Below are 23,594 nucleotides of genomic sequence, written 5' to 3' on the forward strand. Positions count from 1 at the left end.
CTTGGCCAAAGTTGAAGGGGCAGCAGGGAAATACAGGCTATGCGTAGTCACCTGAATATTTTATAACTACAGAAGGTAACATACCAGAGGACAACTAATGGTGTCTGCCATAATAGATAATTGTGTGTTCTGAAGAGTCTGTATTTTGATGCCTTATTTAAGGAAAATAAAGATTGGCCAGGTGCGGTGGTTCACACCTGTAATCTCAGTACTTTGGGAGGCCAAAGCAGGCAAATTTCTTGACCCCAGGAGTTCAAGACCAGACTGTGCAACATGGTGAGACCCCATCTCTACAAAAAAAATTTTTTTTTAATTAGCCAGGCATGGTGGCATGCACCTATAGTCCCAGCTTTTGGGAGGCTGAAGTGGGAGGAACAATTGAGCCCCAGAGTTTGAGGCTACAGTGAGCTATGATCACACCACTGCACTCCAGCCTGGGCTCAAACAAGACTCTGCCTCAAACAAACAAAGGAATGTGGTGGGCAGTATCCTTGAAACTTAGGGTGCAGAGACTCCTAGAGTGTGTTGCATACACAGAAAGCCCAGGGAGTTCTGATGCAAGTGGACCAAGGACCACGCTTTTGAGTACCACTGGTGTAGTGAACACAGGCAACAGAGGCAGAGCCAGCTCTCCTTTTAGCTATGTGATCATGGGCCAGGTAACTCAACTTCTCCAGCCTTCCATTTCCCCATTTGTGAAGTGGAGGTAATACATCAGGATGTGGTGAGGATTAGCTGAGACTGCATGTGGAGGTCGCCATTAGGGCCAGACACAGAATCAGTATATAGTATATAGCAGGAGGGAGGCCTAAATGGTGAACCCACAGGCATTGCTGCCTCTCCCTAATTTCCTTCCAGAAGGCTTTAATTCTGCATTTCAGCCAGTCAGCATGCAAATGTTAGGCTGGTTGGCCCAAGATGCCTATAAGTGATATCTGAAAGTATCGTAACTTGTTGGGTCTGTTGCAGATTGCTCCAGCAGAAGCACCAGATGCTAAAGTGAGGATGGTGATTATCACTGGACCACCAGAGGCTCAGTTCAAGGTATGTGCTCTAAAGTATGTGCTGTGTGCACAGGTAACAAATGCACAGGCACTCATAACCTGGTTTCTTCCTTAAATATGTCTGTATCTCAGAGTCCATGGTAATTCTTATCTAAGAGCAGAATAGAATCATACTCAAAATTACATTTCAGAATTAACCAGAAGTCTTTGAGAGCTCTGTACTGGTTGCTGGGTTTACCTCTCAAAGGTGAATTTGCTTAATGTCCTGTAGTCCTATGCTAAGGTGAGACCTTAAAATTTACAAACCTTTCAGGTTAATATGCTTTGGAAACTTGTTCCCAGATGTTTTCCCACCTGTCCCTGAGATTCCTTAGCCTTCAATTAACATGCCCCCCTTTTCCTCTTACCCTTGGATTATCTCTGTTAGACCTTGCCCATAGACTCTCTATAAATTGCTGTAATCCTTGGGATCTTAGAGGTAGGAATGGCAAGAGCTCTTGTAGCATTTGTCCTGGTATGAACCATTGCACATGTTTATTGGGATTTGAGGTCTTTGGGGCTGCTGTGCCTTTCAATGTCTACTGAGAGGTGACAGAGCAGAGACTTGGCAGTCAGGCTGCTAGTCCAAATCCTAGCTCTGCCATTTGTGCTGTATGACATTGGGCAAGTTACTTAACGTTTTTCTGGCTTGTTTCTCATCTGTAAAACAGGGATAAGAGCACATACATCCTAAGGTAGTTAAAGGTTTATACAATATATGAAATGTTTAGAATACAATAGAAAGTTTAGAATAGTAACACATAGGCAGCACAAAATTAGTGTGCTGGGGGTATTCAGCAGACTCTGGATGAATCAGACTAAGACCATGCCGAATCCATAAAACATTCCTTTTAGTATATGATTTCTCCCATAAAATGTAGTGTGGGTGTCTTGTCTTAGCTGCCTTATTACACAGCCACTAAATGTTCTATTTAACCTTAAGCCTTAGTTTTTTGGGTTTTTCTTCTTTTTTTGAGACGGAGTCTCACTCTGTCGCCGAAGCTAGACTGCAGTGATGTGATCTCGGCTCACTGCAAACTCCGCTTGCTGGGTTCAAGAGATTCTCCTCCCTCAGCCTCCCGAGTAGCTGGGTGTACAGGCATGCACCACCATACCCAGGCAATTTATTTTTAGTAGAGATTGGGTTTCACCATGTTGGCCCAGCTGGTCTCAAACTCCTGACCTCAAACGATCCTCCCCCGTTGGCCTCCCAAAGTGCTAGGATTATGGTGTGAGCCACTGCACTCCTCACCAAGCCTTAGTTTTCTTAGCCTTACAGTGTGACTAGTAACAGCGCCTACAGCTCTCTCCCCACCCCACCACTCCCCCTTAAAAACAAACCAAAAAAAAAAAATCACTTTGACTTGCATTTTCTCTGGGCCATTTTTTCACTAAAAATTCAAAGCTACTTTCACTTCATTTACAGGAAGACTAGGAAACGAAGGAGGTGCTTTGAGATGTGGGTTCAGTTGGTTAGATGAAGAAAGAAAATCATGCAAAGAAATTTATTCCTTCACAACAGCCTTATGATCCAGGCAGTTCAAATCTTAACACAGAATTGTTGAAAACTGCTTATCCCAAACCTTCAGTCAGTCACTTTTAGTTTGAAATCTTAAAAAATAAATACAAACATGAATTACTACATGTCTCTCCTTGGTGCTCAGCTTTTACTCTTATAAATGGAATTACTCTCCTGCAATTCCTGTGATACTTGTATGATAGAAGTTCAAAGTTGTTTCCCTGTATTCTCTAAAACTCATGTTTTATAGTTACATGTAACACTTAAGCCATAGTGGTTAAATTTCATTTATGTGATTGGTGACAATGCTAACTGAATGTTTTGTTTTAGAGATCTAAGGAATGGTAAACCTCTTCCCCTATATTTTTTCTTAGAAATTTAAGAGCTTCTGTTTTGGAGGATAGTGTATATCCCTAGTGTCCTTTTAACTGTGTTAAGTAACAGTAATATTACATCACTGGCCTGAGACGTTAAGGATGAATGGAATATTAGGGTATCAAGATGAATTTTGTTCTATCTGTAATGCCCTAAAATGAGCTTAGCTTTCTGATCAGTGAACACATGTTGGGTACTATTGTTTTTGGGGTTTACCCTGGCAGCTTGACAGACCAACTCAGGCTTCTTTTTCCTTTGCTAATGGTTGTGTGTAATAGGTTGTTTATATATAACTTCTAGTTGCATGCAGTAGGTGACAGAATGTATTGACTCTGAATATCAGAAGTGTCTTGGCCAGGTGTGGGGGCCCACGCCTGTTAATTCAAGCACTTTGGGAGGCTAGGGCAGGCAGATCACTTGAGGTCAGAAGTTCCAAGACCAGCACGACCAACACGGTGAAACCTCATTCCTACTAAAAATACAGAAAAAATTAGCCAGGCATGGTGGCAGGTACCTGCAATCCCAGCTACTCGGGAGGCTGAGGCAGGAGAATCACTGGAACCTAGGAAGCAGAGGTTATAGTGAGCCAAGATTGGGCCACTGCACTCCAGCATGGGCAACAAAGTTAGACTCAGTCTCAAAAAATACATATATATTTAGCCAGATGTGGTGGTGGAACCCTGTAGTCCCAGCTGCTACTGAGGAGGCTGAGGTGGGAGGATTGCTTGAGCCCAGGAGGTTGAAGCTACAGTGAGCTATGATTACGCCACTGCACTCCAGCCTGGGCAACAGAAGAAGACCCTGTCTTTCAGAAAAAAAAGAAAAAATGCAATTTCTTTTTTTTTTTTTTTTAAAGACGGGGTTTCATCATGTTGGTCAGGCTGGTCTTGAACTCCCGACCTGAGGTGATCCTCCTGCCTTGACCTCCAAAGTGCTTGGATTACAGGCGTGAGCCACCATGCCCGGCCTGCAATTAATTTCTCATGGCCAGCATGAGAGGTTCTACCTGTCACAACTGTAGTACAAATGGCCACAAAAAATGTATTTTTAGTTAGGCTATTAATTTCCTTTAACTATTTTTGTCAGAAGAATATGGCTTATCCTTTTTTAATCAACCATTCAGTTGGCTTTACTGACAGGTAATAGTTACTGTCAACCTTTTAGGGCTTCCCAACTGCCCTCTTCTATGCTATTTTCAACCGTCTATGAAATGTAGATGTATCACTGCAGGGGCTATCCCACTTGGATTTGGGCCATCTTTCAAGTTAACTGACCTTTTCCATTCCATACATGAATGACACTAAAAGGACGTGTTCTCATATGTAGGCTCAGGGAAGAATTTATGGAAAAATTAAAGAAGAAAACTTTGTTAGTCCTAAAGAAGAGGTGAAACTTGAAGCCCACATCAGAGTGCCATCCTTTGCTGCTGGCAGAGTTATTGGAAAAGGAGGCAAAACGGCAAGTACTTCAGCAAAACCTGTGCAGTGGTATGAAAGGGAAAGCGTTGAAAGGTACTTAGGAGTTCCAAGTCCCCGAATTTTGGCTAATTTATAAAAAGCAGGACCATCTTGACCAAGGTTTGGAGAAGATTGCGTTTTGTTTTCTGAGTGTTGGTGTCAGCTACTAGTGAAAGTAATGCATCTCTTTCAGATCACTTCATGTGAGAGGATTGTCCCATATTTGTAAAGGGCATTTAACATTCTCTTGATAAAACTTTAGCTTTTTGTTGAACAGATACTTAACAGGAATTTTAAAAATTTCATCTACAGCTTGTTACATCTGTAATGGAAAAAAAGCAAACTGTTTCTAGTCTTTAATACAAATAACTTGTAAGTGGGTTTCAAAGCTATTATAATTTTGAAGTGATTAAGTACATACACTTTGGAATCAGACTCAGGATTTGAATCTGATTTTGCCATTCACTTGTGTAACTTGACAAATCAATTTCTTTGGATGAGCTTTAATCATCTTGACATGGGGATAATTCTGATAACCTCCTGGAATTACTACTGGATTAAATGAAATTTGTACAGCCGTAATAGCTCAGTGTAAGTGCTCAGGAAGTGTTTTAAAATGCAACTTAATGTGATTTATATTTGTCTCTTTCAGGTGAACGAACTTCAGAATTTGTCAAGTGCAGAAGTTGTTGTCCCTCGTGACCAGACACCTGATGAGAATGACCAAGTGGTTGTCAAAATAACTGGTCACTTCTATGCTTGCCAGGCAAGTGGGCTCTGAAATGATAAGCTTTTGTATCTTTCTCAAATGGAAGCAATTCCCGCACAGGTGCTCCTACCTGATACAATTAGTTAAGGTTGTTTGATACTTAAGACTTTTATTCTCCCTTTTAGCAGGTGGTTTTAGAGACTACTAGCAAACTGACTAGTATGTGTCTCTATCATTAAATGGATTTCTATTTGAAATTATCGAAATGAAGGAGTACAATAGTAGCTTTTGATAAAGCAGAATTTGAAACCTCTGTCCTTTTCCAGGTTGCCCAGAGAAAAATTCAGGAAATTCTGACTCAGGTAAAGCAGCACCAACAACAGAAGGCTCTGCCAAGTGGACCACCTCAGTCAAGACGGAAGTAAAGGCTCAGGAAACAGCCCACCACAGAGGCAGATGCCAAACCAAAGACAGATTGCTTAACCAACAGATGGGCGCTGACCCCCTATCCAGAATCACATGCACAAGTTTTTACCTAGCCAGTTGTTTCTGAGGACCAGGCAACTTTTGAACTCCTGTCTCTGTGAGAATGTATACTTTATGCTCTCTGAAATATATGACACCCAGCTTTAAAACAAACAGACAAAAAAGGGGTGGGGGAGGGAGGGAAAGAGAAGAGCTCTGCACTTCCCTTTGTTCGTAGTCTCACAGTGTAACAAATATTCTAATTCTTCTTAGTATTCCCCCATAATGCCAGAAATTGGCTTAATGATGCTTTCCCTAAATTCATCAAATAAATAGATTGCTCCTAAATCCAATTGTTAAAATTGGATCAGAATAATTATCACAGGAACTTAAAATGTTAAGCCATTAGGGTAGAAAACTGTTCTGAGTCTTATTTTTACCTAACACTAACATGAGTAGCCTAAGGGAAGTGCCAAATGGTGTTGGCAGGGGTATTAAACGTGCATTTTTACTCAACTACCTCAGGTATTCAGTAATACAATGAAAAGCAAAATTCTTCCTTTTTTTTGAAAAGTTTATATACTTTATAACAATAGAGGTCCAACCGTATTTTAAAAAATAAATGTAACAGCAATCAGCTAACAAGCAAATTAAGAATTTTACTTCTGGCTGGTGACAGTAAAGCTGGAAAATTAATTTCAGGGTTTTTTGAGGCTTTTGACACAGTTATTGTTAAAAAATCAAATGTTCAAAGATATGGAGCAGTGCCTAATATCTGATCTGGAGAGCAGCACTACCATTTATTCTTTCATTTATAGTTGAGAAAGTTTTTGATGGTACTAACAGAACAAAGTGGTGGCAGGAGGTTTTGGAACGGCTGGTTTAAATGGCTTCAGGAGACTTCAGTTTTTTGTTTAGCTACATGATTGAATGCATAATAAATGCTTTGTGCTTTTGACTATCAATACCTAGAGAAAGTGCATCAATGAAGAGATGCAGGACTTTAAACTGATTGGCAAAAAGCAAGTTTTAGCTTGTCTTACAGGATGCTTAGTTTGCCAGTACACTTCAGACCAATGGGACAGTGATAGATGGTGTGACAGTGTTTAAAGGCAACAAAAGGCTACATCTCCATGTGGCCAGCACTGTCATGAGCCTCACTAAGCTATTTTGAAGACTTTTAAGCAATGATAAATTCAAAAAAAAAATTAGACTCCACCTAAAGTAGTACATAAAGTATAGCTGGATTTCTGTATACTCTGCAGTCAGTTCTTTGAAAGAAAAAAAAGTCGAAGGGTAGAGAATACAAGAAAAGTTAGGGGATATAATTTGAATGACTGTGAAAACATGACCTTTGATAGCGAACTCATTGGCTCACTCCTTAACTTGACAGCAAAGCTCAGTATGTACAATTGTGTTGGGTGTGGGTGGTCTCCAAGGCCACGCTGCTCCGAATTGACTTTGTGTTTCGTTTGTAAGATATCACAGTCATGTTACACTGACCTGAAGGGTGTATATATATATATATATATCCCTTTAAAAAAAATCACTCTGCCTCATTCTTATTTCAAGTTGAATTTCTATACAGACTAGATAAGTTTTTCTGAAGATCAGCATATCAGTTAGACATTTTGAAAATGATTTAAAATGTTTTCCTTAATGTTCCCAGAAAACAAGTTTCTTTTGTAGTTTTAACCCAAAAAGTGCCCTTTTGTCACTGGATTCACCTAGCATTCATAATTTTTTTTTCTTTTTCATACAATGAATTAAAATTTCTAAAATCATGGACTGGCTTTCTGGTTGGATTTCAGGTAAGATGTGTTTAAGGCCAGAGCTTTTCTCAGTATTTGATTTTTTCCCCCAATATTTGATTTTTAAAAAATATACACATAGGTGCTGCATTTATATCTGCTGGTTTAAATTCTGTCATATTTCACTTCTAGCCTTTTAGTATGGCAAATCATATTTTACTTTTAAGCATATGTAATTTGGAGTATCTGGTACTAGCTAAGAAATAATTATATAATTGAGTTTTACACTCACCATATATGGATCATTCCTCATGTATAATGTGCCCCAAATGCAGCTTCACCTTCCAGATACCTTGATGCAGAATAAAGTTTTTCATCATTTAGATGCAGCTTGTTGTGTAGTGTGTTTTGTTTTTGGTTTTCAATTGAACGTAAATGTTCTGAATTTTTTTCTTTTTTTTTTTTTTTTTTTAGCCCAGTGAGACCCAGTTTGGGACTTTTTTTTTTTTTTTTTTTTAGAGAATGGGGAGGAGGAAAAAGGAAGAGAAAGAAAGAGAGAGAATGGGGAGGAGGAAAAAGGAAAAGAAAGAGGGAGAGAGAATGGGAGTATTGCTTTCTTGCCCAGGCTAGAATGCAATTTAGTAATAGGTATTGAAAACCTCTTTTATACTGATAATTATACTTAATGATGTAGTCAGGAAGGAATAAGGGAAGAAGATAACAAACAAACAGCCAACCAATATTTCATTTAAACCTATGAAATGCTATGCGATTACTGAGGAGTGATTTACTTCCAATTATATAGTCACTTTTGGAATAGGTGTAAGGTGGTAATGTATGTTTTGTGTATTTGAAGTGGAGAGTTCTATAAATGTTTATTAAGTTTACTTGTTCCTGGTCTGAGTTCAAATCCTGAATATCCTTGTTAATTTTCTATCTCGTTGATCTATAGAATCTTTAGCTATTCTTGTTACATTGATCCTTTTACCATTATGCAATGTCCTTCTTTGCCTCTTTTGATCTTTGTTGCTTTAAAGTCTACTTTATCAGAGGCGAGAATTGCATCTCCTGCTTTTTGTTTATTTGTTTATTTTTACTCTCTGGTTGGTAAATCTTCCTCCTTCTCTTTGAGTCTTTGTGTATCGCTGCATGTAAGATGGGTCTGGATGCAGCATACCGATGGGTTTTGGCTTTTTATTCAATTAAAATATATATAACTTTAATACTGGCGTTTGATGCTAGCTGGCTGTTTTGTCCATTAGTTGATGTAAATTTTTCACTGTATTAATGTTCTTTGCTTTTTGATATATTTTTGGAAGGGCTGATATTGGTTGTTCCTTTATATGTATAGTGCTTCTTTCAGAAGCTCTTGTAAAGCAGGCCTGGTGGTGGTGAACTCTCTAAGTGCTTGTTTGTTCGCAAAGGATTTAATTTTTCCTTCGCTCATAAAGCTTAGTTTGGCTGGATAGGAAATTCTGGGTTGAAAGTTCTTTTCTTTAAGGATGTTAAATATTGGTCCCCACTCTTTTCTGGCTTGTAGGGTTTCTGCTGAGAGATCTGCTGTAAGTCTGATAGATTTCCCTTTATGGGTAACCTGACCTTTCTCTCTGGCTGCCCTGAGTATTTTCTCCTTCATTTCAACCCTAATAAATCTGGCAATTATGTGCCTTGGGGTTGGTCTTCTTGAAGAATATCTTTGTGGTGTTCTCTGTATTACCTGGAGTTGAATATTACCTTGCCTTGCTAGGTTGGGAAAGTTTTCCTGAATGATATCCTGAAGAGTATTTTCCAACTTGGATTCATTCTCTTCATCACATTCAGGTACACCTATCAAACGTAGATTAGGTCTTTTCACATAGTCCCATATTTCCTGGAGACTTTGCTCATTCCTTTTTATCCTTTTTTCTCCAATCTTGTCTTCTCGTTTCATTTCACTGAGCTGGTCCTCGACTTCTGATATCCTTTCTTCTGCTTGATCAATTCGACTGTTTAAGCTTGTGCATGCTTCGCGAAGTTCTCGTGTGGTGCTTTTCAGCTCCATCAATTCACTTATATTCCTCTCTAAATTGTCCATTCTCGTTAGCATTTCGTCAAACCTTTTTTTAAGGTTCTTAGTTTCTTTGCATTGCGTTAGAACAAGTTCTTTTAATTCACAGAAGTTTCTCATCACCCACGTTTTGAAACCTGCTTCTGTTATTGGAACACACTCGTTCTCCATTAAGCCTTGTTCCGTTACTGATGAGGAATTGCGATCCCCTGTAGAGGGAGAGGCATTCTGATTTTCAGTATTCTCTGCCTTTTTAGGCTGCTTTCTTCCCTTGATTATATATTTATCCATCTGTCGTCTTTGTAATTACCGACTTTCTAACTAGGTCTCTGAGCGGACGTCCAACTTTTTGATTCCCAGCGCCGAAAACTGAGCAATCCACTGCGCCGGCCAAGACAGCGGTGTTAAGATTGATGGTGCCTTTCTGCCCAGGAATCTCCGGACTCTGCACCAAGAACTGCCGCTTTAAGGCGCCAGCAAAACCGCCGCGCCGGCCACAAGAGTCGCACTGGCGACCCGTGGGGCTCCTCCGCTGGGAATCTCCTGGTCCGCGAGCCACAAACATTCGTCTGAAAGTGTGGCGTCCTCTCGTTCTCTGCACCTTCACTGGGAGCTACGTGCCCGAGCTGCTAGTGATCAGCCATCTTGGATCTCTCTCCTGAATTTTTTTCAGACTCTAGACAGATTTGTGGTATACCATGTCTAACCATGGTACCTAATGTGAACCTTGACTCCTGAATATGCACTAGAGCCTTTTCAGAGTTTTTCCTAACAAACAAACACACACTTTGTTTGCTTCTGTTGGTGACAGAGTCTTGCTCTCTTGCCCAGGCTGGAGTGCAATGGTGCCATCGGCTTACTGCAACCTCCGCCTCCCAGGTTCAAGCAATTCCCTGCCTCAGTCTCCTGAGTAGCTGGAATTACAGGTGCTCACCACCACGCCCATTTAATTTTTGTATTTTTATTAGAGATGGGATTTTACCATCTTGGTCAAGATGCTTTTGAACTCCTGACCTCAGATTTTTATTAATTGACCTTAAATGTAAATCTTCTTTTTTTTTTTTTTTTTTTTTTGATATGGAGTCTCACTCTGTTACCCAGGCTGGAGTGCAGTGGTGCAATCTCAGCTCAGTGCAACCTCCACCTCCCAGGTTCAAATGATTCTCCTGCCTTGGCCTCCCAAAGTGCTGAGACCACCATGCCTGGCTGCTTTCTTCTGTTACTGGATTACTGGAGTATTCTGGAAGGGTTCAGAAGTCCTCCTAAAAGAATATCATCAGCTCAAAGAAAAAGTATAATAGGACCAGTGGACTGGTGGTATGTTTTATGTCATTTTTAAAAATTTTTGCCATTCTATGAAACAGATTTACATTTAAGTGGCCAGACACGGTGGCTCATGCCTATAATCCTAACACTTTGGGAGGCCGAGGCAGGCAGATCACAAGGTCAGGCATTGAGACCAGCCTGACCAACATGGTGAAACCCCATCTCTACTGAAAATACAAAAAAATTAGCTGGGCATGGTGGCGCATACCTGTAGTCCCTGCTATTCAGGAGGATGAGGCTGGACAATCGCTTGAATCCAGGCAGCAGAGGTTGCAGTGAGCCAGGATTGCACCACTGTACTCCAGCCTGGGTGACAGAGCAAGACTCCATCTCAAAAAAAAAAAGAAAATTACATTTAAGCTACGTTAAATAAATATCTGTGCAGAGAATTCAAGCACAAGAGCCAGTGCTAACTCGAAATTCTGATGACATTTCCAGGATAAAGGCAGCATGTTAGAAGTTTGGGTAGAGTGTACTGATTCTTGGTTGCAGTTATTAGTTTACTTACCTAAAGTCTCTGCATTTAGTTAGCCTGAATCCCCAAGAGGTAGATAAGACTTGTTCTAACAGCAGCCTAACCAAGGAGATGATGGGCTTTAGGAGCTATATTTTCCAAGAAGTGACTCAATCCAAATCTGAAATGACTAAAACAGTGCATAAAATATTTTATTCACATTTGAACTCCACTGGAGTCACAGATGAAGTATCATCATCTTCTAGTCCAAGAATGAAATCTTCAGGTATTGTCTCAGGTGCTATCTGAGCTAACTGGTCATCATAAGAACGTAGAGTCCATAATTTCTCTAATTCATAGATTTCTCTGGTTTCCGGAAGCATCAAATGAATCACCATGCTGCCTATCAGGGACAGATAAGAGTTAAAATGAAGGAACAGTTCATTTGCTTTTATTTTTACCTCACACACACTGACTAGTGTAACTCTAGGAACAAAGCAATGGTTCTCAGAGTGTGCTTCCCAGATTAGCATCACCTGGGAACTAAAAAGGCAAACTGTGGACCACATCCTGGCAAAAATACCACAGAAGTGATGCTATGCCTTTCTCAGTGTACCTGGAGAATGTACATCTCAATATGTAACATTACTGGTGATACTAACTTTATCGAAGAGACTAAAGGTGGTCTGTCAGGTTTCTCTTCCTGTGACAATTCTCCATGGGTAACACACTTCTGCACATCTTTTGTGCAAAACACTGCCTTTTGTTCTGACTATCCAAGGATGTTTGCAAAATGAATTTTTTTTTTTTAAAGAGACAGGGTTTCACCATATTGGTCAGGCTGGTCTTGAACTCCTAACCTCAGGTGATCTGCCCTCCTCGGCCTCCCAGAGTGCTGGGATTACAGGCGTGAGCCACCGCGCCTGGCCCCATAAAGTGAATATTCTTAAAAGATGATACTGTCTCAATCCAGGGCAAAGGGCAGCTTTGCTTAGAGCAGCATTTCTCAACTGGGTAATATTGGTAATGTCTAGGGTCATTTTTGATTGTCACAACTGGAAAGGAGGAAAAGGATACTGCTAAACATCCTACAATGCACAAGAGACACCCCTCCCTCACATGCAAAATTACCTGGTCCAAACATTAATAGCAACAAAAGTTGAGAAACCATCAGAGCAAAACTAGGCCTGCTTCTTGCCTATGATAAAAAGGTGTAGGCATCCTCATCTGAGTTCCTCTTTTACAACTGTGTGTGCTGGTGTCATCTGGCCCCTGTGTTGCCCTATGGAATTTAGAGCTCAGGAAACCAGTGCAAATGGATGCTGGCTACTGCTGTGAGTAATAAACTGTCCTTTGTCTCTAACACTGTAATACTCTTACTAGTATCCATGAAACTGGCAGGACAACTTACTAACTTACAAGTAGAATAAAATCTCAGATTCCTCAGTTGTTGACATACAGTTATATACTCCTTTGTACTAATAGTATCTTGTTGGAAGGTACTTTGAAACTATGTACACATTAATACCCAAAGTTGTTACATCTTTTCAAAACTCTACTCCCCTGCTCTTGTCCTTTCTTGTGCCTCAAAGAACCTCACCCTCATCTATTTGTGCAATCCAGCCCCCAAACCTTCCTCTACCACCACTAAGGAATCTCTCCCACCTCTGCTATGTTATCCTGTTGTCTACCACCTTCCTGATCTGTATGGCTAGTCAGATATACACCATATAGTATATATCTTCCTTCCTCCACGAGTGCATTATCTAGAGTACTTTGGTGTCACTAGGTGAAAATTCTACATGTGAATAAGACCACCTGGATTATAACTAAAAAATCTTAATCACACTTCAAAAATCTTACCTGGAAATACACTCATCAATTTGATCTCAATCTTTTTGCAACTGAAAACAACTCAAGATTAGTGTAGTACCAAGTTACCTATAAAATATGCCAGAACAACTTACCAAAATCCACGCACAGCCAGTCATCAGTGTCCTTCCCTTCGATTTTAACATGAGGCTCACTTTCACATTTCAGGTGTTTGTACTGCAAAAAGGTTGTTTATTAAAGGGAGAGAAGATGGGGGGAAGCCTGTTCTTGTTGAAGGTCTGCTGGTAGCTTGGTTTTTTGTTGTTGGGTTTTTTTGGGTTGTTTTTTTTTTTAATCTTACTCATTTCTCATTGCTATACTTTGCCCTGTGATCAGTAACTTAGGGAAACCATTTCTCCCTGTAAATCTTATCCACCTTCTACACCTCTCTCCTGAATCCTCCTATCCCAACCCTTCTGAGAGGGTCACCCCATTCATTCACCAAGGTGCCTCTGAGGCTGGAAAGGCTAAGCTCAGCTAGCATTTGGTACTCACCTACATCATCACTTGTGTTCATCCCAGCTTTCCTTCACCTTTAGGGACTGCAGATAACTAACTTCTGTTTATAAAGCCGGGTTGCCTCAATGCCACTGATTTCACCTTATCTACCTTTATAGCATGTTAATGGGACCCCATCATCCTATAAATGGTCTCGGTTCTTTTGTTAAAACGGATATACTAATATCAAACAAGATGGCCACTGTTACAAGAGACAAAGGACATTGCATATACATCAATCACTCCAAAATCAAAGTAAGCAATAATTAGGGCAGGAAAAAGACAAAATCAATGAACCTACTGATTGAACCATGAAGAAATACAAAGTTTGAAATGACCATAACTAGTATGGGGACTGGATCACTAGTCAAAAATCTCCCAACAAAAGTCCTAGACCAGATGGCTTCTCTGGTGAGTTTCACCAAATACTTAAACAAGAATGCAATCCTCAAATTCCTCCCCCGAAGCAGCCCTTCCTAACTCATTCCATAAGACCAATACCTCTGATGAACTTTTGATGTAAAAATCCTCAACCAAATAATAGCAAACCAAATTCAGCGCCATTATAAAAGGATTACAGACCATAACCAAGTGGGCTTTATCCCTGGAGTGCAAGGTAGTTCAAGATAAGAAAACTGATCACTGCAATAACACATTAACAGAATGAAGAAAAAATCTGTATGATAATCTGAACTGATGCAGAAAAGGCATTTAACAAAATTCCACACACTTTGACAATAAAAACACTCAACAAAGTAGGCATAAAAGGAAATTACCTCAACATAATAAAGGCCATGTAAGAAAAGCACACAGCTAATACATTCAATGGTGAAAGACTGAAAGCTTTCCTTTAAGATTAGGAACAAGACTATGCCTACTTCTGCTGCTTCTATTCAACAAACTATTGGAAGTTCTAGTCAGAGCAATTAGACAAGAAAAAGAAAAGGTAACCAAATTGGAAAGGAAGAAGGAAAATTATAAATTATTTCTGAAAACAATACAATTTTACATGTAGAACACCCAAAAATTCCACAAAAAAGCCCAAGTAGGACTACTAAACAAATTCACACAAAAATCCATTGTATTTCTATACACTAACAATAAGCAACCTGAAAAAGTTTTTAAAATTCCATTTACAATAAGAGAATAATCTTAACCACAGGAGCAAAAGAGTTTTACACTGAAGACTACAAAACACTGCTGAAAGAACTTAAAGATGCCAGTAAATGGAAAGATATTTCATATTCATGAATGGGAAGACAATATTGTAAAGATTCCAATACTACCCAATGCAGTCTACAAATTCAATTCAATCTATATCAAGTGGGCATGGTGACAGGCACCTGTAACCCCAGCTACTTGGGAGGCTGAGGCAGGAGAATCGCTTGAAGCTGGGAGGCAGAGGTTGCAGTGAGCCAAGATTGTGCCACTGTACTCCAGCCTGGGCGACAGAGCGAGACTCCATCTCAAAAAAAAAAAAAAATTATATGGACTCTTAAGGAATCCCAAATAGCCAAAACAATCTTGTAAAAGAACAAAGTTGGAGTCTCATATTTCCTGATTTCAAAACTTGGAACAAAGTTACAGTAAACAAAACAGTGAAACTGGCAAAAAGACAGACAGGCAGACTGATGAAATAGAATACAGAGTCCAGAAATAAACTCTTGTGCATATGGCCAAATGATTTTCAACAAGGGAGCCAAGACCATTTAATGCACAAAGGACAGTCCTTCCAACAAATGGTGCTGAGGAAACATGTCCACATGGAAAATCTTACTGTCTACAAAAACGAACTCAAAATGGGTTAAATACCTAAACAGGAGATCTAAAACTATAAAACTCTTAGAAGAAAATGAGGAAAACACTATACTGGTCTGGGAATTATTTATTGGATGTAATACCAGACACAGGCAACAGAAGAAAAATTAAATTGGGCTTCACCAAAATTAAATATTTTTGTGCATCCAAAGATACTATCAAAAGAGTAAAAAGGCAACCCGCAGAATGGTAGAAAACACCTGCAAATCATGTATTTGATAAGGGATTAATATCCAGAATATATAGAGGGCTCCTACAACTCAGCAACAAAACAACAAACAACCTGCTAAAATGGGCAAAGAGCTGGCCAATATGGTCAGACCCTATCTCTACAAAAAAAAAAAAAAAATTAGCTGGGTGTGGTTGAGTAACTCCTATTATTCTACTTTCTGTCTCTATGAATTTGACTACTCCTACTCCTGTAGTCCTGGCAATTTGAGAGGCTAAGGTGAGAGTATCACTTGAGCCCAGAAGTTCCAGGCTGCAGTGAGCTGTGACCACACCACTGCACTGAAGCCTGAGCAACAAAGTGAGACACTGTCTCTTTAAATCAAACAAACAAAAGCAAAGGACTTTTCTCCAAAGAATATATACAAATGGCCAATAAACAAAAGAAAATATGCTCAACATCACTAATCCTAGGGAAATACAAATAAAACCCACAATGAGATACCACTTCACGCCCATTAGAATGGCTATTACCAAAACCAGAAAGTAACAAGACTGGTGAGGATGTGGAGAGACTGGAAACTCTGTGCACTGCTAGAGGAAATGTAAAGCCACTGTGAAAGAGTATAGGAGCGCCTCCAAAAATTAAAAACATTCAGCTTTGTGCTAGGCTGGTGATTAGAAAAAAAAAAAAAAAATGACAAACAATCACTGTATGATCCAGCAATCCCACTTCTCTGCACATACCCCAAAGCATTAAAAGCAAGGACATAAACAGTATTTTTTATCTTTTTGAGACTGAGTTTCACTCGTTTCCCAGGCTGGAGTGCAGTGGTGAGACTTTGGCTCACTGCAACCTTTGCCTCCCAGGTTCAAGCAATTCTCCTTCCTCTACCTCCCAAGTAGCCAGGATTACAGGCCCCCTCCACCACACCCAGCTAATTATTTGATTTTTAGTAGGGAAAGGGTTTCACCATATTGGCCAGGTTGGTCTTGAACTTCTGACCTCAGGTGATCCACCCTCCTTGGCCTAGCAAAGGATTACAGGCATGAAGCCAGTCTTTTTTTTTTTTTTTTTTTAAGACTGTCTTGCTCTGTCACCCAGGGTGGAGCACAGTGGTACAATCTCAGCTCACTGCAGCCTCGACCTCCTCGGCTCAAGCAATCCTCCCACCTCAGCATCCCAAGTAGCTGGGACTACAGGCACATACCACCACGTGCAGCTAATTTTTTATTTTACTTTTTGTCTTTTTTGTAGAGGCAGGGTTTCACCATGTTGCCCAGGCTGGTTTCAAACTCCAGAGCTCAAGCAATCCGCCCACCTTGGCCTCTCAAAATGCTGGGATTATAGGCATCAGCCACCGCATCCAGCCTCAGGAACAGTATTTCTATACTCATATTTATACCAACATTATTCACAACAGCCAAAAGGTGGATGCAATCAAAGCGTCCATCGATTGATAAATGGATAAACAAAATGTGGCATATAAGTAAGATAGAGTATTATTCAGCCTTAAAAAAGAAGGAAATTCTGGCATATGCTACTACATGGATGAACCTGGAAGACATTATGCTAAGTCAGATAAGCCAGTCACAAAAGGACAAATACTGTATGATTCTACTCTTATGAGATACTGAAAAGTAGTCAAATTCATAGAGACAGGAAGTAAAGTGGTAGCTGCCTGGGGAAGGGGAAATGGATAGTTATTGTTTAATGAGAATAAAGTTTGGGTTTTATAAGATGAAAAAAGTTCTGGAGATGGATGGTGGTAATGACTGTATATCCATATGAAGGTACTAAGCTACTGAATAGCACATTTTAAAATGAGGAAATGGGTGGGGTGTGGTGACTCACACCAGAAGCACTTTGGGAAGCCAATGTGGGCAGATCATGAGGTCAGGAGTTCAAGACCAGCCTGACCAACATGATGAAACCCCCATCTCTACTAAAAATACAAAAATTAGCCTGGCATGGTAGTGCACACCTGTAATCCCAGCTACTTAGGAGGCTGAGGCAAGAGAATCACTTGAACCTGGGAGGCGGAGGTTGCAGTGAGCGGAGATCGTGCCACTACACGCCAGCCTGGGTGACAGAGCGAGACTCTGTGTCCAAAAAAAAAAAAAAAAACGTAAACTTTCTGGCCTTTGCATATCTCTCCTCATCTAAAATCTCTGTAAAGGTAATTTCTATTTCTTTATCTCTTTGACAGAAATATCTCTGTAAAACCTCCAATTCTTTTTACAGCCCCAAGTCCAATGGTCACTAAGTCTTCTTACTCCATCCCACTATAACATCTGATAGAGACCCTAGTACACTGTCTTTACATCTCTTCTGTACACTATTTTGGCATCTTCTTCTGCTCTGTCATGTTGCACCAGGGTTTTGTCTACAACCCCCACCTTTTTATTTTACAACCATTCTCTATACAATCTCAGTTATTCTTTTGCTCTTAACTGCCTCTTTTATGATCAGTTCTCAACAGAGTAAGAGACACATGTTGCCCCTATGGAATGGTACCAGAGTCAGCTAGAGGCTTCCAAGTACAGTTTCTTCCTCATTCTGATTCATATTCAGTGCAACTGGAAAACAATCCCCCTTTCTTTCCTCAACTAGACCTGTAAGGGGAAGGACTACATCTTTTCTGTTCTTACCTTCCCAATACCCTGTACAGTGCTTGGGAACACTGGGCATGCTCAACAATTTGAATGAAACTCCAGGCCAGCACTGTCCAATAGAACGTTTTACAATCATGAAGATGTTTTATGGCTGTCCCATATGGTAGCAATTGGCCACATGTGGCTATTGAGCATCTGAAATATAGCAATATAACTGCAGAACTGAATTTATATTTTAATTTATAATTAAATAGGCACATGTGGCTAGTGGCTATTACAATGGATAGTGCCTCTAGAACTCCCTCTGGTTATACTGTCTTCTAGCTTGCCTCAGGTTATAAAATACTATCTTCCTGCTAGGCACGGTGGCTCATGCCTATAATGCCAGCACATTGGGAGGCCAAGGTGGACGGATCACCTAAGGTTGGGAGTTCAAGACCAGCATGACCAACATGGAGAAACCCTGTCTCTACTAAACATACAAAATTAGCTGGGCATGGTGGCATATGCCTGTAATCCCAGCTACTCAGAAGGCTGAGGCAGGAGAATTGCTTTAACTTGGAAGGTGGCTGTTGCAGTGAGCCTAGATCACACCACTGCACTCCAGCCTAGTGAAAGCAAGACTCTTTCTCAAAAAAAAAAGAGAGAGAGAGAAAAAATATACTAACTCAATAAGGCTAGATACTTGCTCCCATATCTTTCATTATCAAAGAACATAAAATGCATTCATGCAAACTTGAAAATTTGGGCTTCTTCTGTAACTTCGTATGATGGGTTTATTCTCTAAGTATTGTTCTTTGGCCTGATACACTGGCACTAATCCACTCAGTTAATGGTCCAAAAGAGAAAAGAAAGCATCCTACCATTTTCACAATGTAGTAGGCCATGGCATGTAAGTGTCGGGTGGAAGTTCCACTACCAATCACAAAGTAATCTGTATATCTCATTTCTGGAGGAACCTGGATCACACAAATGTCTCTTGCATTTTCTTGCCTCAGAAGTGAAACCATCAGATCGATGTCAAATTTGGAACCAGTATGATCTGAAATGCACAAATAGTTGTTTATGTCAGGACGGCCAAGAAGATAGACCTGTATGCACCCAGAGATGCCGGCAGCTGACAGTGAGGAAACTGTTCCTCCACGAGGGTGTTTAGATCCAAAGTGTTTTTACAGACAGCAGGGCCCAGGCCTCCTGGAAACTGAACGTGGACAGTAGTATCATAGCACTGCTCAACTTTTATGGTCAGAGTGCTCAGATTACGCAGAGCCACTATACATCCTTCGCTATTAACCATATGTAAGTAGAACCAGACGTCAGTGACAAATGACATTCTATTCATGAATACTTAAAAGGAACAATATACCACAAACACAGAAATGCTGTACAAAGAAAAACAGCGCCACAAATTGGGTAGGAGTTGATATCCTGGAACACATTAAATTGAATCTCAGTCGTAACGGGTCACAGTACTACAACTGTGAGCTGGAAGGGCTCTTAGGTAGTATCTGGTCCACAACCTTCAACTGAGAGATGAAGAAACTGAGAACTAGCAGAATTACTGTGGCCTAAGATCAGTCACTGAAAGTGCTAAATTTTTAAGTTATTATCATTTTGAACCCTCAGTTTTCATACAAACCCACTGGGTTATTAACAAGTGTTACCTGTGAAAATCTTTTTTTTTCCCCCTTAAAGATGTAGATATTTTGATATTCAGTTTGGAGTATTACAGACTGTAAATTTAAAGCACGCTTAAGTTCTAAAGCTGACTCCAAAGGACCTAGTAGCTAAGTCCACTAAGGCCTCTCCCTCTCATACTCTACATTCTTAGATATGATCTGTTTACCATTCTTAAGTTTCTAAAAACGTAAGCAATAACTAGAAGATATTAACTTGGACACGTCTTCTACTGGCGCTTCCTACGCAACCCTTCGCACCCAGACCCTGGTTCCTCAGAATCCTCACGCCCCAACAATCCCCACAAATCCACTTCCCAGGATCCTAGGAAGAGCGTGAAAGGTGAGGACGGTGAGACTGATGCCAAGGGACGGAGGTGGCCGTCCGGGAGGCTGGGATTTTGCAGTTCATCTCTTGCCCTCAGTTTCTTCACTGTGCAACGTAAAGGTTGGCGCCAACAACCTTTGAAGTCCCTTCCAGCTCTGGATGTGCAGGAGCTTTGTGACCCCAAGAGAAATACAGAAAGAGAGGAACCCACAGCCCCCTTGGCCGGGACCTGACTCCTGGCTGCCCGGAGAGGGCCGCCTTCGTTCTCCTCCACGCCAGTACCTGCAGCGTCCGATTCTGGGCGTCCCGCCTCGGCCGTACCCTCCGCCCGCTCCTCCAGCCCAGGCTCGCTGTGCAGGCCGCAGACAAAGTTTGGGGTCTGGCAGGCCCGGCCGAACGCTGCTCCTACGGGAAGCCGCTGCACGGCCGGCAGCCGAAGCCTGGGCCCGGCTCCAGCCGCGGACCCAGCCACCGAGGAAACCACCCTGCGCCATACTATCGGCGCGAGCCGGCGCGCTACGCAGCCGCCCGGCCCCATAGCAGCGGCCTCGCGTCGGCGTCGCGGGTGGGAGGTGCCTCACGGAGCCCGGCCTGGAAATTCTACGTCAGACGCGTGGGCGGAGTCAACACCTGAAGGCCGGGCCGTGGGAGGATCTGGTGCCCGTGAGGGCTGCAGTGACCCGGAAGAGCTAACTGGGGATTAGGGCGTGCAAGTATGAGCTAGTGTCTCTTGCCCACCTTGCTTTGCCTTGTCTCGTAGTGGCGCACTAGGTTGTCACTTTTTTTTTTGGTACTGCCTCTGTCCACTCATGTAAGCCTCATAAAGGCAATAATTTTTAACTCTTCCACAGCGCCTAAAACAGTTCCTGGTACTGAATGTCCAGAAGTTGCTGCTGTTGATTAGACTGGAGTTATGACATATACTCTACCCTCTCTCACTACCAAAAAATATTCAAGATTTCCTTGCAAATTTGAAATCCCACAAGGAAAATCTGTTATCCTGGGCTAGAGTGGGGTGGGAGGCAAAGGTGTAAAGGACCATTTGGAAACCGTTTTTAGGTCAGCCCATCATCTACACTCCCTGTATGGAGGAGTTTCCGCCCAGAGGTGGCACTGTGGGGACCTGCTCTGTGAGAATAAGGAACGCTGAGGTGCCATCACGATTTTCATTCATGGGACTTGAGAACTGAAATAGATCCAGGGCAGGGGAAGCAACTTGCCCAGGTCACTCAGGGACCACGTTAGAATCAGAAGCCAGTTTTCTGGAGTTTCTGAACTCCAGGCTTGCTAGCTGCTGAAAGGAAGTCTTCATAGAGAGCAAATATTTCAAATGCCTGAAACAGTGCCAGACACATAGCAGCCACTCCAAAAATGTTTGCTACATTATTTTAAATAATTCCAAGCACACATTTTGGGAAATCTTTTAAAAATACAGAAATTAAGCTTTTGTGTATATCACACCAGATATGTACAATTGCTTCAAGATATTTTTGAAAAGAAGAAAAGCATTACAGATTAAGTCTCCTCTGTCCAATTTTAGCCCCATCCTCTTCATTTTTCCATAGGCATGAATCTGGTGTTTCTCCTAGCTTTTGCCATTCATTCCATGTTCCTACCTTTGTCTCTGAATATCCCAAACCTGCTTTACCACCTGTATTTACCAGCTCATTTAAAGGGTCATCATCCCTCCAAATCTCCCAAACCCTGGACTTCATTCAGTCCAGGATCTTCATACAACAAATCAATCTGTTGTCAAAATCCTGCTTATGTTACCCCCAAAATGTTTTTGTGAATCCAACTTCTTGTCCTCATTCCCACTGTTCCTTCCTTATTCCAAACCCTCATTAGTTCTTGCCTAGTTACAGAGACCGCCTCCTACCTGGCTCTCCTGTCTCCAGTCTGTTTCTAATCTTTTCATCCTCCATGCTGCCCTTCTACCAACTAGAATTATTTTAGCTTCATCTGCTTTCTGCTATTTTTCAAATTCACCATGCCCCTCCCCTTCTTTTTAAGAGATGAGGGTCTTACTCTTGTCACCCAGGCTGGCATGCAGTTGCACAATCGTAGCTTACTACATCCTCAAACTCCTGGGCTCAAACAGTCCTCCTGCCTTAGCCTCCCAAGTAGCTAGGACTACAGGCATGTGCCACCATGGCCAGCTCATTTTTGTTTTAAATTTTTTTTTACAGACAGGATCTCACTATGTTGCCCAGGCTGGTTTCAAATTCCTGGCCTTAAGCAATCTGCCCCCTTATAGCTGTGAGTACAGGCAACCTCACTATATCCTTTCAGTGCCAAGTTTTGCATATATTATTTTTTTGTTGAGACAGAGTCTCGCTCTTTTGCCCAGACTGGAGTGCAGTGGTGCAATCTCGGCTCACTGTAACCTCCACTTCCCGAGTTGAAGCAATTCTCCTGCCTCAACCTTCTGAGTAGCTGGGATTACAGGTGTGTGCCACCACACCTAGCTAATTTTTGTATTTTTAGTAGAATCGGGTTTTCACCATCTCGGCCAGGCTGGTCTCCAACTCCTGACCTCAAGTGATCCACCCTCCTTGGCCTTCCAAAGTGCTGGAATTACAGGTGTGAACCACTGCGCCCGGACACTATTCTTTTTAGAGCACCCTTTTCCCATGTTTTCATATGACAAAATCAGACTTTGTAAGACATATCTTAAGCATTAAGATATCTCCTCCTACTCTCAGATGGTCCCTCATAAAGCCCTCATCCCTTTGTTCATAAATATCTTTAAAATTTACTATGTTTGATTGGATGATACCCAACTAGAAAACTTAGATTTAATTCCACCTCTTCCGTTTATTAGCAGTGTGCTACTGAAGTTACTTAATTTGAGCCTGAATTTCCTCATCTGTAAAATGGGAATGATGATACCGTCTTCAGAGAGTCTCAAAAAATTAAATAAAATATGCAGCACAAATTACATACCATTTTGCTTGGCATGTAGTAATCATATGGAAATTAGTATCTGTCTACAAATTGACCTCATGGAGAGAAAATGGGTTGAACCCAGTCATTCTGATAAAGCCCATCGGAAAAAGACAACCAGGAACACACGTGTGGTCCTAGTTAGTTTTTTTAACTTGCTGTAGCAAGGGAGACTACATGCTACAGAGGACAGAGGAGGAGCTCAGGAAGAGGACTAGAAGGGGCTTTGTTTAGGGCTTGTGCTTATGCTCAGTGAGTCTAAGGAGAGACCAGAGGAAGTGGCATCAGCTGTGGATTGGGGAAGTGAAGCAATTTCGTTTCTCAATAATCTTTGTTCAGGAGACAGGAAAATGTTCATAGGGGCTGGAGATGTCACTGGTCACTCACAAGAGTCATGTGGTCTGGGGAGAATCATGTCCTATTAGAAACATTATTTTAGGCTTCACTAGGAACATCACATTCTGATTACCAGCAGGGCTGAGAAACAGACTCAGGGTACTTGCTCCTTAGAACTATAAAAGTTAAG

The 23,594-nt window shown here is 41.3% G+C and overlaps 2 protein-coding genes across 2 annotated transcripts in view; one reads left to right on the top strand and one right to left on the bottom strand.

Annotated features, from left to right (window-relative positions):
• The window catches only part of IGF2BP3 (insulin like growth factor 2 mRNA binding protein 3), a 157,328-nt gene extending 151,578 nt beyond the window's left edge, over positions 1–5,750 (top strand). Inside the window, exons 12-15 of the mRNA XM_064380543.1 lie at positions 970–1,044; positions 4,264–4,395; positions 5,047–5,160; positions 5,430–5,750. Of these exons, the coding sequence (XP_064236613.1) occupies positions 970–1,044; positions 4,264–4,395; positions 5,047–5,160; positions 5,430–5,528 (420 nt within the window). The 3' untranslated portion in view covers positions 5,529–5,750. The remainder of the gene's footprint in view (positions 1–969; positions 1,045–4,263; positions 4,396–5,046; positions 5,161–5,429) is intronic.
• Positions 5,751–11,333: 5,583 nt separating this feature from the next.
• Positions 11,334–20,660, bottom strand: MALSU1 (mitochondrial assembly of ribosomal large subunit 1). The gene is made up of 4 exons (XM_012447780.2): positions 20,405–20,660; positions 18,982–19,160; positions 13,114–13,195; positions 11,334–11,549 (listed from the first exon to the last, which is right to left on the bottom strand). Exons 1-4 carry the CDS (start codon positions 20,658–20,660, stop codon positions 11,359–11,361), a joined length of 708 nt encoding a protein of 235 aa, XP_012303203.2. The 3' UTR covers positions 11,334–11,358.
• Between the last annotated feature and the right edge of the window lie 2,934 nt (positions 20,661–23,594).

This window comes from Aotus nancymaae, unplaced genomic scaffold, assembly GCF_030222135.1.
Source record: "Aotus nancymaae isolate 86718 unplaced genomic scaffold, 86718_ANA_hifiasm-v0.15.2.pri h1tg000025l, whole genome shotgun sequence".
Classification (NCBI taxonomy): domain Eukaryota; kingdom Metazoa; phylum Chordata; class Mammalia; order Primates; family Aotidae; genus Aotus; species Aotus nancymaae.